Source organism: Acanthaster planci, linkage group LG03 (assembly GCF_054643075.1).
Source record: "Acanthaster planci isolate LZ-2023a linkage group LG03, COTS_SCS, whole genome shotgun sequence".
Taxonomy (NCBI): domain Eukaryota; kingdom Metazoa; phylum Echinodermata; class Asteroidea; order Valvatida; family Acanthasteridae; genus Acanthaster; species Acanthaster planci.
The window spans coordinates 8,350,504-8,364,100 of record NC_141779.1 but is presented as its reverse complement, the minus strand read 5'-3'; the positions used below and the strand labels follow the sequence as shown (position 1 = coordinate 8,364,100).

The window sequence follows — 13,597 nt, the reverse complement described above, 5'->3', positions numbered from 1 at the left end:
TAACATTTTGCTGAGGACGAAAAGATGGCCCACAATGAAGGGCTTACGATAAAAAGAATTCAATTTGATCAATACCTGTAAGAGAAAAAATGGTAATAATGACAGATACAGATTTTAGTGGGGCTTGTGTGGAAATTGTGAAACTTTCTCAGCTTTGGCTCCGGCACTGGCTTCAAGTTAAAGTTTCATGAATTTATTCCTAAGGAGAGACTCTGCAACTCAATGTACATGTAGCTTCACTGCTTTGACAGAGACATCAAATTGTGAGGCAAAGTTTTGATCCTTTTTAGTGCGCTAACAGTATAATCAAACCAGTTCTGTGGCCTGAGATGGAGCAAAAGCAAGAAACAAACCCTAGTTTTTGAAAATGGCCTGTGCCCAATTTGTTTGACTGAAGCCTAGACCTTTCCATCCAAAAAGGGCAAATTTTTCTGACACACCTGAATGGTTGGCAGACAGGCTACACTACAAGAAGAAATAAATCTGCTGACCTGATGCACAAAGATATTTCCATGGTTTGGGATGAAATGGATGAAGCTGCCATAAAATTAAGTCCTTGTCACTGTGGTTCAGCCAATAGTAACATGATTTTTTTAACAACCTTTCCCAAGCACAAAAGCTACAAAGACAAAAGGAAGTTTGAGAACTTACCATTACAACCAAAAAAACATCTTTGGTTTGTTTCTATTTTGCAAACAAACAGCACTGTTGGGTATTTTTAGATATTCACTTTGACCAATGGACTCATTTTATAAGTCAGAATTCACAACTCTTACGACAGTGGTACCAAGCTCGTGCCAACACTGCACACGTGTGTTAAATGCTTCATTAACCTGTAGGGTGTCTACATGTCCATGAAATGAGTTTGCTTTTGCATTTTGCTATCAGTCAAGGACCCTGAACAATAGAGGACAACAGGGTCCAGTATGAGGACTCCAGGAACATGCGCATGATTGTGTGCCGCTGCAGTAATGGCTGGAAGACTTGCATTGGTTTATACATTTAATACAGACACAGTTGCCCTCCTGCGTCTGCCACACAATAAGATCCTTCTGTAAGCCTGTCGGAAGCGGTGATTCAGTCCCGCGTAAAGGTAAGGATTGATAGAGGAGTTTGTGAAAACTAGCACCAGGGAGAGTCTCTCGAGCGTCACCGGTATCACATAGTCGTGCTTGAAAAAGTGCATCACTATCAGTGGAAACCAGAACACCATGATTAGAATGTAGATGATGACCATGATCTTTGTCAGACGGATTTCCTCAGGGCGAAGAACACGCTGGCGAACGTTGGCATCAGTGGACGATGCAAAGCGGGACAAGTGATGGACATCCCGGACCCGCATCTTACTGGCACGCACGGCGCGGAATGTTAGCCAGTACAGAAACGGCGTGAAGATGATCCCTACAATGATGACATAAATCTGCAAGACGTTGATGTACCAGAAGGTAGCAATGTCTGTGTTGTCGACGTAGCAGACCCGGATCAGAGGGTGGTATCGGATCACCCCAAAGCCAAATTCTGGAAGGAAGGTGAGGAGGAGGGAGCTGCCCCAGATGCAGACGAAGAGTATGGTTACCGCCCTGCGGTTGCAGAACCGCTGGTAGGACTTCCAGGAGCGAGACACCAGGCAGAAGCGATTAGCTGCTATGGCTGCCAGCGTGATCAGAGAGATACCGATGGACAGCATGAAGAGGTAGAAGATGCAGCGGCACCAGAAAGGATGGTAGGGCCAGCCGTAGAGAAACTGGGACACCACGGTCAGCGGGATGACCAGGATGTTGACGGCCAGGTCCGCTATGCTCAGGTTGACGATGAACGCGTAGGATGGGGTGCGCAGGCGGGGCGATATCACCACGGAGATGATCACCAGAGTGTTGCCAATCAGCCCCAGCACGGCCAGCAGCGACATGTACACAGTCATGGTGATGACTGCTGGCAGAGACTCATCCAAATATGGTGGGGTCTTTCCAGTTCCGTTGGTGATATTGTTGCTATTCAGACCATCCATGCTTCCTTTGCAGATGCCAATGACCCGCCTATGAAATCTTGAAATAGCACCGAAATAAAAACCGTTGCAGCCCTTTGGCATGGAATGTACCTGTCAGCAATTTTAGACCCCCGATTTCCCCTATCCACAAGATGGATGACGGTGACCTACAAGCCAGTTACTTGGGTACACAATCAACTCCATCCCTGACAAGTTTTGAGCACATGGTCAGTCTCTTTAAATCAAATTTAAGCAGTATACTGTCGTTATGTTCAACATGACAAAGTGGAGCTTTGCAAACAGGAAAAGGCATATGGAGCTGTCTCCCGTCAGAAGAGTCAACAAATAATTCCTGCTCACCTCATACACTCATCAAGAGTTTGACACTTCACTCTGCACAATGGTAACAATTTATGCGAAGAGCAAACAGCAAGGCGTGAGCATCAGCCTGTCGCTTTAGGGATGAGCAGCTATAAAGTAACGTACACCGTGCCATTCCCTTCATGTGAGAGTGTAAATAAAGATGCTTGATATTCTGTGTCAACAAACCAATGATGTTGCATTCAACCTACGGATTTGCCAAAAAAAATCTCAGGTGCTAGCTGTGAGTGATGGGAGGTCTCCATTTAAGACGTGTACTTATGTATCCACACCTGGCAACCATATTGGCAGATTCCCTCAACCATGATGACGCAAAATACCCCTCAGTAAACAGTTGACATCCCAAAACAAAGATCTGCGGGCGGATTTCAGAATGCTGCGTTGTCTCTTGCGATTTGCTTCACAGAGAAGATCACATGGAGTAAAATATCACACTACAATCTCTCATACAGTAATATCACTCCAGGTCGCGGCAAATTAGGATGGCTGCTGAGATGGGTTTCCCACTCTGAAACAGCTTGGGTTTTCAAGCATTCACCAACATGTCTCAAAGTGCACGCTGAGGTTTGGAAAGCCCAAACTTCTTCAGAGGGATGGCACATCTGATTACCACGTTCCTTCTTACATTACCGTTATCAGCAGGCATACGACAGACCATGACCAGCTCTCACCTAATTCTTCTGCCAAATGCATACATACATATATGATCAAAATGAAAGTGCACAAAGTATTGCAGCCTACAAATGTTGAGCAACCGACCAATGCAGTTAGGATTTGTTGATCCATGCTAGCCCTCTCAAATAGATGTATGTGCGGTACGACCGACTTTTAAGGATATGCTGACTCATCAAAATTATTCAAATTATCTTTTTTGATTCCTGATACTTGGGTAAACATGATTGACCTGCATGTGCTTATTGCATTGGTGCCGAGATATCCGTATCAAGAGTACTTTTGGTACGAATATCTCTTACACATGAGCGTCACAAGGGGAGGGCAAGGGGGCCACCCCCTAAAAAAATACAAATAAAGAGAACTAAAAAAAGGGAGAAAGGGGAGGAAGGGAACAAAGTGGCAAAAAAAGTGAATGAGGATGAAAAACACCTCAAAATTGACCCCCCCACTAATTATTGTTTATAAGTTCTCCAATGACAAGTGCTCACTCGTTCCCAGTAAATTTTCCCCCGGGAAAAAAGTGGTTTGTCCCCTACCTTTGGAAAAACTCCTACATTTACATTTATACTTGGTTTTTTTTCAAAAGCTTCATCTGTCAATTAATGATAACCATCCGTGCACGGCCAAAGTCACTTAACAAGGGTAATTGGATGGCTAGACCACCTTAGCCACTTTCACGAGCAAACACAACTTTTGTTTAAATGGCTCCCTCAAAAACTACCGCTGCCGCACTCCAAAGTCCAGAGTCACTCTTTCTGAAATAGCTTGACTTGGCACGCGCCACAAATTTGATAACCCACTTTTTAATCCATAAAATTTAGTAAAAAAAAAAAAAAATAAGAGAGAGTCTGTATGCTTTGTGATGTGCCGATGGCACATTTTGAATGGTCATTGTCCAAGTGGATTGTTTCAACTGGGAAATCTACATCTGTGTCGCTGAGCTATCTCAGAGTGAAGACAAGATTGTGTTGGTGTGTGATACCAGGTTGAGAATTTCACCTAGCTCATTGTCTCTTAAGATCCATGGTGGAAATGACTATGAATCTTTGCACCTTGGCTACAATGGGCTCTGCACAGAATATCAATAAATACATCATAAGGTGCCGCACAAGGTTTGTTTTTTTTTAATAGATAACATAATGGCCATTTCATATTTTTACTTTGTGGGAAAGAATTTAAAATCAAACATTTGGCACTTAGACAGATTCTCCCACAACAAATTGTCAAAACCATACAACAAAATAGCTGATGATGCATAATGCTTGATACAGAAATAAGCTTGTGTTGGACAAAACATGATATCTCCCGGTAGTTCACAATTGCATCTTGGTTTGCAAAGGGTAAATTGAATTATTTACACTGTATACTGTTGCTAGATTTTGGTATACCGGTACTTTCTTTGACTTTGCCATAAAACTGGTTCTGGAAAGACTGTCTTCTTTACCATGACCAAAGACGCATCACAAGTTTTTCCTGCAATAAACCATGGACCAAATACAAGGAGTTGAACTAGACTCAAATCTAGAATAAATGGAAGGTCTTGGAAAAGACAACAACTGTAACTCTGGCCAGGCTACCGGGATATGGAGTTACATCAGAGCCGGAGAAAAAATTTCAGTTCTGACACACAAAATCGCAGATGCCTTTTCCCATATTGACAACTCCTGCATAGATAAGCACCGGGCGATATCAATGAGATGGCAGGATATGTAAAGCATGATTAATCCTGGTTATGGCAGACAGATTTTATCAACATGTCCTCACTAAAGAAACAGAGCATTATGGACAGAACAGAATAAATACTGACATCAGAAATACTGCCAGAGGTACAGTATTTAGTTACACCTTATATATTATGAGTAAACTAGAACATGGCTTCCATGAAGGCTTTACAGACACAAAACAGCCAGTTATGCTTATTTTTAGGAGTATTATCCTTCAAGTAAAATGCAATGAAGAGAAAAAGAGAACTACTTTTCATGCAGAAAAATGGCGTTTCTCTTTGCTATGGACATTTTTACTCTACAAAAATCTACATGTATATTTTTCAGAGTAAAACACTGAAGTAACACAGTTATGGCACATGTATTCAACAGATCAAATATTCTTCTCATGACTTTTTACAATTTCAATCACCTGCATTCATTTCTAGGTGAAATCACCCTCTATTTTTTCCCCTTCACTGGGGAGGTTCTAACATGTCTTACCTGTTATTACAATTTTGTTCCAATGGTATTAAGTATTAGAGTTACATGTACTCAAAAACTCAAGTTGCTCAACTAGTTTACTGTCATTTTAAGAAACACAGACCTTCTCTTTCTGTGCCATAGCTGTCCCTGTGTTTTGATTACTAGTGGCAGCAAACCTATAGCTGGCTGTGAGTTACAGAGGTTGAGGAATAATTTTCAAAGTTTAAAAAACAATCTAACGCAGCAATCGAAAGACCAAATTATTAAAAGCTTTGTGCAAATATGCGCCCCTTTAACGGGTAATAAAGCGAACATTTATTTTGAGGCAAAGAACCTGCCACAGATCAAGGATGATATTTCTGCAAACTTTGAATTGGAGCTCCTCCCCCTCCCTTCCCAGACCTAAAGATTTGTTTCAAAAAAAAAGGCACGTTAACTATCACTCTATTTATCAGTAACTGATGATACATCCTTTTTCCTCCAAGCTGTGGTCCTCTGAAGACATGTCCAGTAATTGATCGTTGGTCAGCCAACGAAATATAAACAAATGTGAGACATGACAGATACTTAATGCATACCCTAATTTAGTCTGGTTGGCGCCAACTTCTCAAATGACAAATCAAAAAATAGGTCACGCAGATAGATTTCAGAAGGAGCATCTTGTCTAGTACAGGAATATTATGATGGATGTAACAGGCAGCCAAAAATATGTCTGATAATGGCAGCTTCTAGACAGCCCTCTCTAGGAATCCATCAACGAAAGCATCTTTTTAACACAAAAATTGGATGAAAGATGTATCTTTCAAAGACGTATCATCATCTTTCATCCTTTAAATCAACTTGACATCTGGCGATTTATCTTTTACTTCTTTTGTATTTTTGTGCGTGATATGGTGTTGTGTATGTGCTGTGAGCCCTAACAGTCCTCAGTCCTCCAACAGGTGAAGGATTGAGGACTGTAACTGTGTAGAATTCTCTTCATGTTTTTGTTTAATTTTTTCAGATTTTTATAACTGTACATACTTTTAAATCTTTTGGACAGAAATGAAGAAATTAAGAAATGAAACAAAAGTGACAACGCCATTGTTTTTGTTTTATTGTTTTGCCTGCAAATTTGTCTTCAATTTGGCACAAGAATGTCGGCAAAACGTGTCACCATTAACCATTCCCTGCCGGGGATTCCAGATCTGGACACTTATGCTTTATATGCATGGCTGGGGTGTCCAAACTCGGACAAAGGGAACAAGGCCTTGTAACAAAAGACTGTTCTCGAACAAAAGACCAGGCTGCTGGGCTTTACCGACATTTTTCACTCTCAAAAGTGGAGATTATCCAGCCTTGTTTTGAAACCGTATTCCAGGGTTTGGGGCATTTAGAGCCAGCGGATTACCACCGGGGACAAAAGCGCTCCACCACCGCAGCAATGAGCCACACAGCACCGCTGCACGCTAATCTGGCCCCAATTGAAAAGAGGTCAGCAGTGCACTGCTCCAGGTTTGTAAAAAAAAGAAAGTTATATAACACCACACAATCTGGGCCCTTTTTACAAGACTGCAGGCCTAGCTGAAATACTCAGGCGTCAATAGATTTGTCTGTCAGGCTAGAGAGGCCACCAGACAGTCCTTCACATGTTTGTAAGTGAAGATAGGAATTTTTAAAGAATTTTGAAAGCAGAAAAAAATGATAAATATCCCGGCCCAGCATCATCAACATTGATAACTGCCCCGGCAGGAAGTGGTTAATTGTCCTACATATTTCCTAAATGTTGCCCAATCCTATCCACTGAAACAGCGCCCCCTGTGTTCAATAGTGTCTAGCCACCTAAGTTAAAAAACCACCAAAAACTTTTAAGAACACTTGTGCATATGGGTTTAGATTTACACATTATTCACTGGGACTGATCCTCCAAGAAAAAAAAACAGCAAAAAGTACTGGTTCCAATTTTTTCTTGAGGCTCCTTGGTAAACTCTTCAACAAGTTTCTCCATCATTTTGAAGAGAAATGAGAAACGAACACAGTACAAACCATAGCACTTTTTCTGCTCCATATAGTGCCACTGAAAAATGTCACAATCTGACATCAACTTTTTATGTGTCTGAATTCTCATTTTGATAAAGTGGGTCATAATTCATCCCATTCTCTGTGGACATCCCTGTATTACTCCAGATTGAGAAAGGAGCACCAAACTGAATAGTCTGGAAAACTGCAATTTCACAAAATGAGGATAAAATCCAGCTTACCGTTTGGAAACACTTCTGCAATGCCCGGAACCGATCCCTCCTGCTCCCAGGTACCCGAGTTTTCCCTCTGCATGATTTCCACGGTGCCTGCATTTAGGAACGGGAAATCTTATCAGGCATTTTGCAGTGAGGGACCTCGAAGATAACAATCAATGTGCAATCGATAAGCATGGATTTGCCCACAAACAAACAAAACGTGTAACAACAAACAAACCATGGGCCAAACAAACACACCCATCAATGCCCAAGTTAGTCTCATGTCCAGCGGCTTAGGGGTTTTTAATCAGTTTTCATTTGTGCTGTTCTGTGAACTTTGTGGCTTGCCAGGGCAAAGGGATAAGGGATAGTAGGTATAAAGTAAAGCTATCAATGTTTCAAAAAATGGACGGAAATTCTTGAAAAGGAAAAGGGTGTTTTGTAATAAAAAAATGGGTGCTTGGAGGATTTTGCACTGATCACGAAGATGGAACACAGTCACTGCCAGGCGATATGGGCTTGATGCCCCCCCCAAAAAAAACCAAGCCAGCCCAAAGAATGTGCCACTCGTGTTTCTAGCTACACGTTAATTTTGAAGGTTCATGAGAAAAAGGAAATGGATACAGAGATAAAGATTATAAGATTTTTGGTAAGTACTCAGGATCACTAAGCTTTTAATATCTGCTTAGGAACTTCATGACAATTAGCTAGCCTATCCTTAGAAGATTTTTGGTAAGTACTCAGGATCGCTAAGCTTTTAATTTCTGCTTAGGAACTTCATGACATAAAGCCAGCATATTCTTAGAAGACTTTTGGAAAGTACTCAGGATCGCTAAGCTTTTAATTTCTGCTTAGGAACTTTATGGCATTAAGCCAGCTTATTCTTAGAAGATTTTTGGTACAAACATAACACACTTCTGTCTTAATCATTAATTTGTATTCCAAGGTCTCCCTCCCATCCAATATTGGAGGAATCTTGTGGCATGATGTGAATGACGGGGTAAAGGCTCATTTGCCGATGACCCCCGGTACCTTTGTCAATGCTGGGCGAGGTGAAGAGGTCTGTGGTGGGGCGCAGTCCTCTGGTCCACGTACCGATGGAGTCACCCACTGATGTGCCCCGCCGGTGTTTTGGCACAAAGTCTGTATCTTCTGCCGGGGTTGGCATAATTTTTACTGCAAGATGCGTAAGAGGGACCCCAAAAAGCACAACTCAGGTAAAATCAAATTTAGGAGGATTTAGGCAGGGGTAGAATAGTAGGGCCAGAAAATTAAAATAAATAGCAACCAGGCAGAGGCAGAAGTCTTTAAAATCGAAACTGATCTGGGACAGAAAGCTTTACTTGTCGTTATTCAAATTAACAGCAACAAAACAAGCTAATTCAGCAATATTAGCTGAATCAAAATAAAAGTTACTTGAGAAAACTAATGCACAGAAAAAATTATTTTTAAAGCAATTTGTCTTTGCAGAAATCTCATACACTCTTTGCAAAACAACATCTAAAACTAACAAAAAGGGGAATTTAACCCAAAAATTCAATGGGACTGCTTCATCTTTGTCATCTTTATGATGCACTGATTTTTTTTTCAGTGATAGAAAAGGCACTGAGGCAAGACACTGTACATATTTCAACCATCTGCATATGGATGATTAAAATTCCACTTTATTAATTACTCATCATTTGTTTTATTTACCCAAACAAATCACATATGATACCATCACTGCAGATGCAAATTGGTCACTGCATCATATTGCATATGCATAAACCAGAGCATATTTTGCTTGATCACAGAGTATTACAAAGGAAATAAAGCATGTTTCCCTGTCCTCAGTAGTCGGTCGATTGTCCTCGCTAAGTAGTCAGTCTATTGTCCTCGGTGGTCAATGTCTGTGCTTAGTCTATGGGAGAGTGTTATAATAATATAAGAATGGGAAACACAATGCATTTAAAATATAACTATGTACATATGGCGAGTCCTGTGCACTTATTTGAGTGGCCACATGTCAGTATCAACTCTCCCATCATGGAGTCCACAGAGGTGCTTGTGAACAAGCAGCACGGAAATAATACAATCTCGTACTTAAAACCAGGCATCCAGCAATGGGGAATACCCACCCAGGCTGTCGTCATCCGTCAGGTCCCCCTTGTCTTCTTGGCTGATGTCTCGGAACCAGCTGGGCTCCATCCTGTCCTCAATCTCGTCCAGCTCCCCCTCCGCCGTCAGGCTAATGTCTAAGTCCTTCCTTCGAGCCGAGGACACAGCCGTCTGATGTTGGAACATGGGGAGGGGGAGTAAACTATCAAACCTCGCTGCCTACAGCTCTCTCAGTTACACATTTATGGTAATTTAAGTAACAACGGCGCAGAATTGGTCACAGTTTGAAACCTGGTTGACGGCATCATATTCCATGGTCCACAAAAATGCTGCATGGCCAATTTTGAGATGAGAGATTTCGGTGAAAAATTACATTAAAACACAGTAGTTCTCTGAATAAGTGTCATCGATGTTATCAGCAAATTGCTTGTCTTAGTATACAAAATGAAGGGACCTGTAATTGTTCAGCAAAGACCTTGTATTTAATCAAAAAAAGTCAGAGGGAGAAGCAAAATCTGCTGCCCCTAAACATTTTCACTGATGTCTTCACAGTGCTTTTTTTCTTTCAGGCTGAGCTTTCAAGAATGTTTCAAATAATGTTTTACAATCATTTTGACACTTAACTGACACGGTGATGTTTACCCGTTTCTGTCTTGTTTGCAATGGCAGCATTGGGCTAGTATACTCAGATGATGTGAGCCCAATGTGCAGGGATAATGATAATATATCGGCACCTTTGAATTGCAGATTATGTTCGATAATGTGCGCCTTATACATGTAAATGCTTTGATATTATTATTGTTATTAATTTTATGAAAATTGGACATAGCGTTCTTGTAACATGCTCATTTTTCTAACACAGGTTGCCCCAAATGTTAACCTTTTCCACTGACATGCTCAATGCACACTTGCTTACAAGGACAGAAAATAAACCAAAAATAAATGTAAAACTAACTCAGATGTGGTCATAATGAATGTCTTTACATTCAAGCAAAGTTTCAAAAAGTTTTGACATGGGACAGTTGAGAGACCGCCCCCCCACCAGCTGCAAGTTACGACCCCAAAACACACAAAAAGTTTGGCGGTCCACATGCATGTATTTCCTGCCTATGGCACAAGTTTTAGGCATGTCATAGTGTGGCCCTTGTAATAGTAACTTTTTGTTAGTTTACGACGTACCTCTCCTGCTCGGTACAGCGCGTACTCATTACGGAAGATCTGGTCATTACTGGTGGCGCATTCCAGCCACTTGGCATCCAGCAGTGCCTGGCCAATAGCAACAGCCTGCAGTCTGTCCAGAAAAAACATGCTGATGCGGAAAGACCCTTTTCTGATAAACAATAAATTCTGCCCGGCATATTGTTACAATCTTTTTTCAAACTGCTCAAAGAGGCTGTTCATTAAATACGAGTTTATTCTGCCGACAGAACATTTGAAATTGCACGGGACAATTCTGGCAGTGAAAGTAGCATGAAACACCAAATCGACTACATCATTCTTGATGCAGAGTAACTTGGGCTATTGGCTGGTCACACTTTATGTTGGCTGAGGGAATTTACTAAAACTGAACTACCCTGAGCTGCTTGTACTGAAAATTTCATAATATTAACATCGGTTAATATCTCATACAGATTTCATAGGGCAAATTAAAATCCTGGATATTTTCTACAGTCTGTAAATTCTTTTTACAATGGGTAAAGGGGAAAACGCAAGGTGGCCATGAGTGTCACCAGGAAGGGAATAAAGCTCTTACCAGGGGGCGGGAGGAGGGGAAGCACTCATCAACTGACTTACAAACCTCAAGCAGTGAAAGGGGGGCTCAATTCTGAAGCATTTTCAAGCCAAATGGTGATTTTTCACCCCCTTTCCTCCCTTCTTTTACATTTCTTTCCCCTTTTTTTTCCTTTCATTTTAACTTTTCCATTTTCGAGGGGGGGGGAGTGACCCCCATTAGAGACCTTGATGGTGGCCTACCTGTGCGCCGCTTTGTCTTTCAGCAGAAGCCACTCCACCAGCTCGCTCCCCACGATGCAGTCGTTGTAGGTGCGCAGGCGGAACCGGTGGCTCTGGAACATGATGCCGTTGGACGGATGCTGGATCAGCAGCCACAGCTGATGAAGTTGGGCTGAATCCTGGTCACCAGAGGGGAACAACCGGGAAAAAAAATTGGACTAAAACTAACTTTTTTTCGCTTCACTTTTCGTGAAAGAGGCACCTCGACTCTAATAAGATTTCACTAAACTTCTGAACCGTCAAACCGCATAACTAGTAACTGTCAGCGCAAACCTGGCCGACAGTTTTCCTGGTGGGGGAGAGGATGTACCCTCTTGGTTAAAACGCACATCACTACACTGTATCGCACCTTAATGCACATCCAATTCCATGCTACCTCCAAATAAAAGATGTCCCGTTGACATGGTGAGCACGCAGTTTGGGGACTTCATGTAAAAACTATTTATCTAAAATTTACCTCTATGCCAACATTGTTTATGCTAAATGGGGACAACTGCTGTTCTCAGTGGGAACAGAGCTCTGTAAAGCATCACTCTAAGGTGAACAGGAATGTTCCAACTTTTCGAGATGTTTCTTTATCAGGATACACTACTATTTCTTTCATTTGTATTTCTTAAAATAAAATCGTTACAGAAAACTGTACTTATACTTTCAGGTACACGGCGGAAGCCCTTTCTTCAACTGAAAAGACACACTGCCAAAGTGTTGGAATAAATCCCCATTTTTCGAACATGTCCCCCCCTTGAGAAAAGAGGCCAGTTTTGCTCTTATGACTCTAGATGGAACAGCGCCCTCAGTCGGGTATGCTTATGTTTAATACATGCAGCTACCTTCAGCAGATGCTGCCTCTCCTGCGCAACACTGTCAAAGGACCTCTCCAAGGTGGAGGGCGTGGGGGTCTGGACCAACTCAAACGGGTCGAAACAGCCGTCACTACTGCTATTGCTGAACGTCCTACACAAAGCGATTAAATAAACAGCAGCATTAGTTTAGTCATGTTCTTCACATTTGCAGCTTTAAAGGACGAAATCAAACTAAGAGCCTTGGGCACTTGGGTGAATACACGGTGACAAGACAAAGTACTGTGTTGCCTTCCTCCCCAGGAAACTTTATGCAGGGGTAGAACAATCAATGGATCACATTATAGAGTACCGAAGTGTGACGTCACTGTGAACCAGAAAGTGCAGTGCAAACGAATGGAGTAGGCGTGCGTTGGTTCACACGCTGGTTCTCACGCTCATGCCTTTTACACACTTATTGTGCGCGTGACGTATTCACTTTGGTACTCTACTGGAAAGTTAGTTTTTCCAAACCACTCACAGCATTACTGTACTCTTGGCTTCTCACATGCCCTTCAGAAAGCCCTGCATGTTAGCACATCCACAAATGGGAACCGGCTTAGACAGAAAGTTAGCCCCTGCGAGCAGCACGGGCACATGACAGATCTAACGTTCCCATTCTGCTTACCTCTGGCGGGTCATGGAACAGTCTGTCGGCTTCTTCCTGGGTGTCATGATGTCGGGCGTGGCAGAGGAGGGCAGTTCACTCGCCATCAGAGTGAAGTAATCCTCCTGCAGCATCTTGAGTTCGCCCATGGAGGACTGGGCGTAGCTAAGGACGATCTTGCAACAGTAGGTGCAGACGCGCAGATATCCTGAAAAAAGCGAAGTTTACAGGGTTACTTTCTGCTCAAAGACAAAATCTTCTGTCCTGGAAGCAATTGCTACATGCAACAGGCAAGTTTAACGACAAAGGACATTATATATGCTACAATATCAGCCTCCATTTGAGAAAGCAAAAAAAAAGACTGATGTATCTAGGTTTGGCTCTAGAGGAATTTCTTTTTGGTTTCTATTTTTGGTGGCTCAAGGTGTCGTTATCGATATAACTGCAAGTTACAAGGATAAAAAACAGCAGTGAAAAGTATTTTTGGCTGTTAAAAATAATTTTAACCCTAAAACAGCTAAAGGAATTGTTAATATCATCAATATCAATATGTTAACAAAATGGAAAATTGCTGATGTTTCAGTACATGAAGG

General features: G+C 41.9%; 1 protein-coding gene across 2 annotated transcripts in view; it reads right to left on the bottom strand.

Annotated features, from left to right (window-relative positions):
- Positions 1 to 13,597, bottom strand: part of LOC110983433 (1-phosphatidylinositol 3-phosphate 5-kinase-like) — a 54,778-nt gene that overhangs the window by 36,956 nt on the left and 4,225 nt on the right. For both annotated transcript variants that reach the window (XM_022242687.2, XM_022242689.2), the window contains 7 exons: positions 13,026 to 13,212; positions 12,389 to 12,512; positions 11,520 to 11,677; positions 10,725 to 10,836; positions 9,566 to 9,716; positions 8,481 to 8,624; positions 7,473 to 7,559 (listed from right to left, as the gene is read on the bottom strand). In XM_022242687.2, coding sequence (XP_022098379.2) covers positions 7,473 to 7,559; positions 8,481 to 8,624; positions 9,566 to 9,716; positions 10,725 to 10,836; positions 11,520 to 11,677; positions 12,389 to 12,512; positions 13,026 to 13,212 — 963 coding nt within the window. The remainder of the gene's footprint in view (positions 1 to 7,472; positions 7,560 to 8,480; positions 8,625 to 9,565; positions 9,717 to 10,724; positions 10,837 to 11,519; positions 11,678 to 12,388; positions 12,513 to 13,025; positions 13,213 to 13,597) is intronic.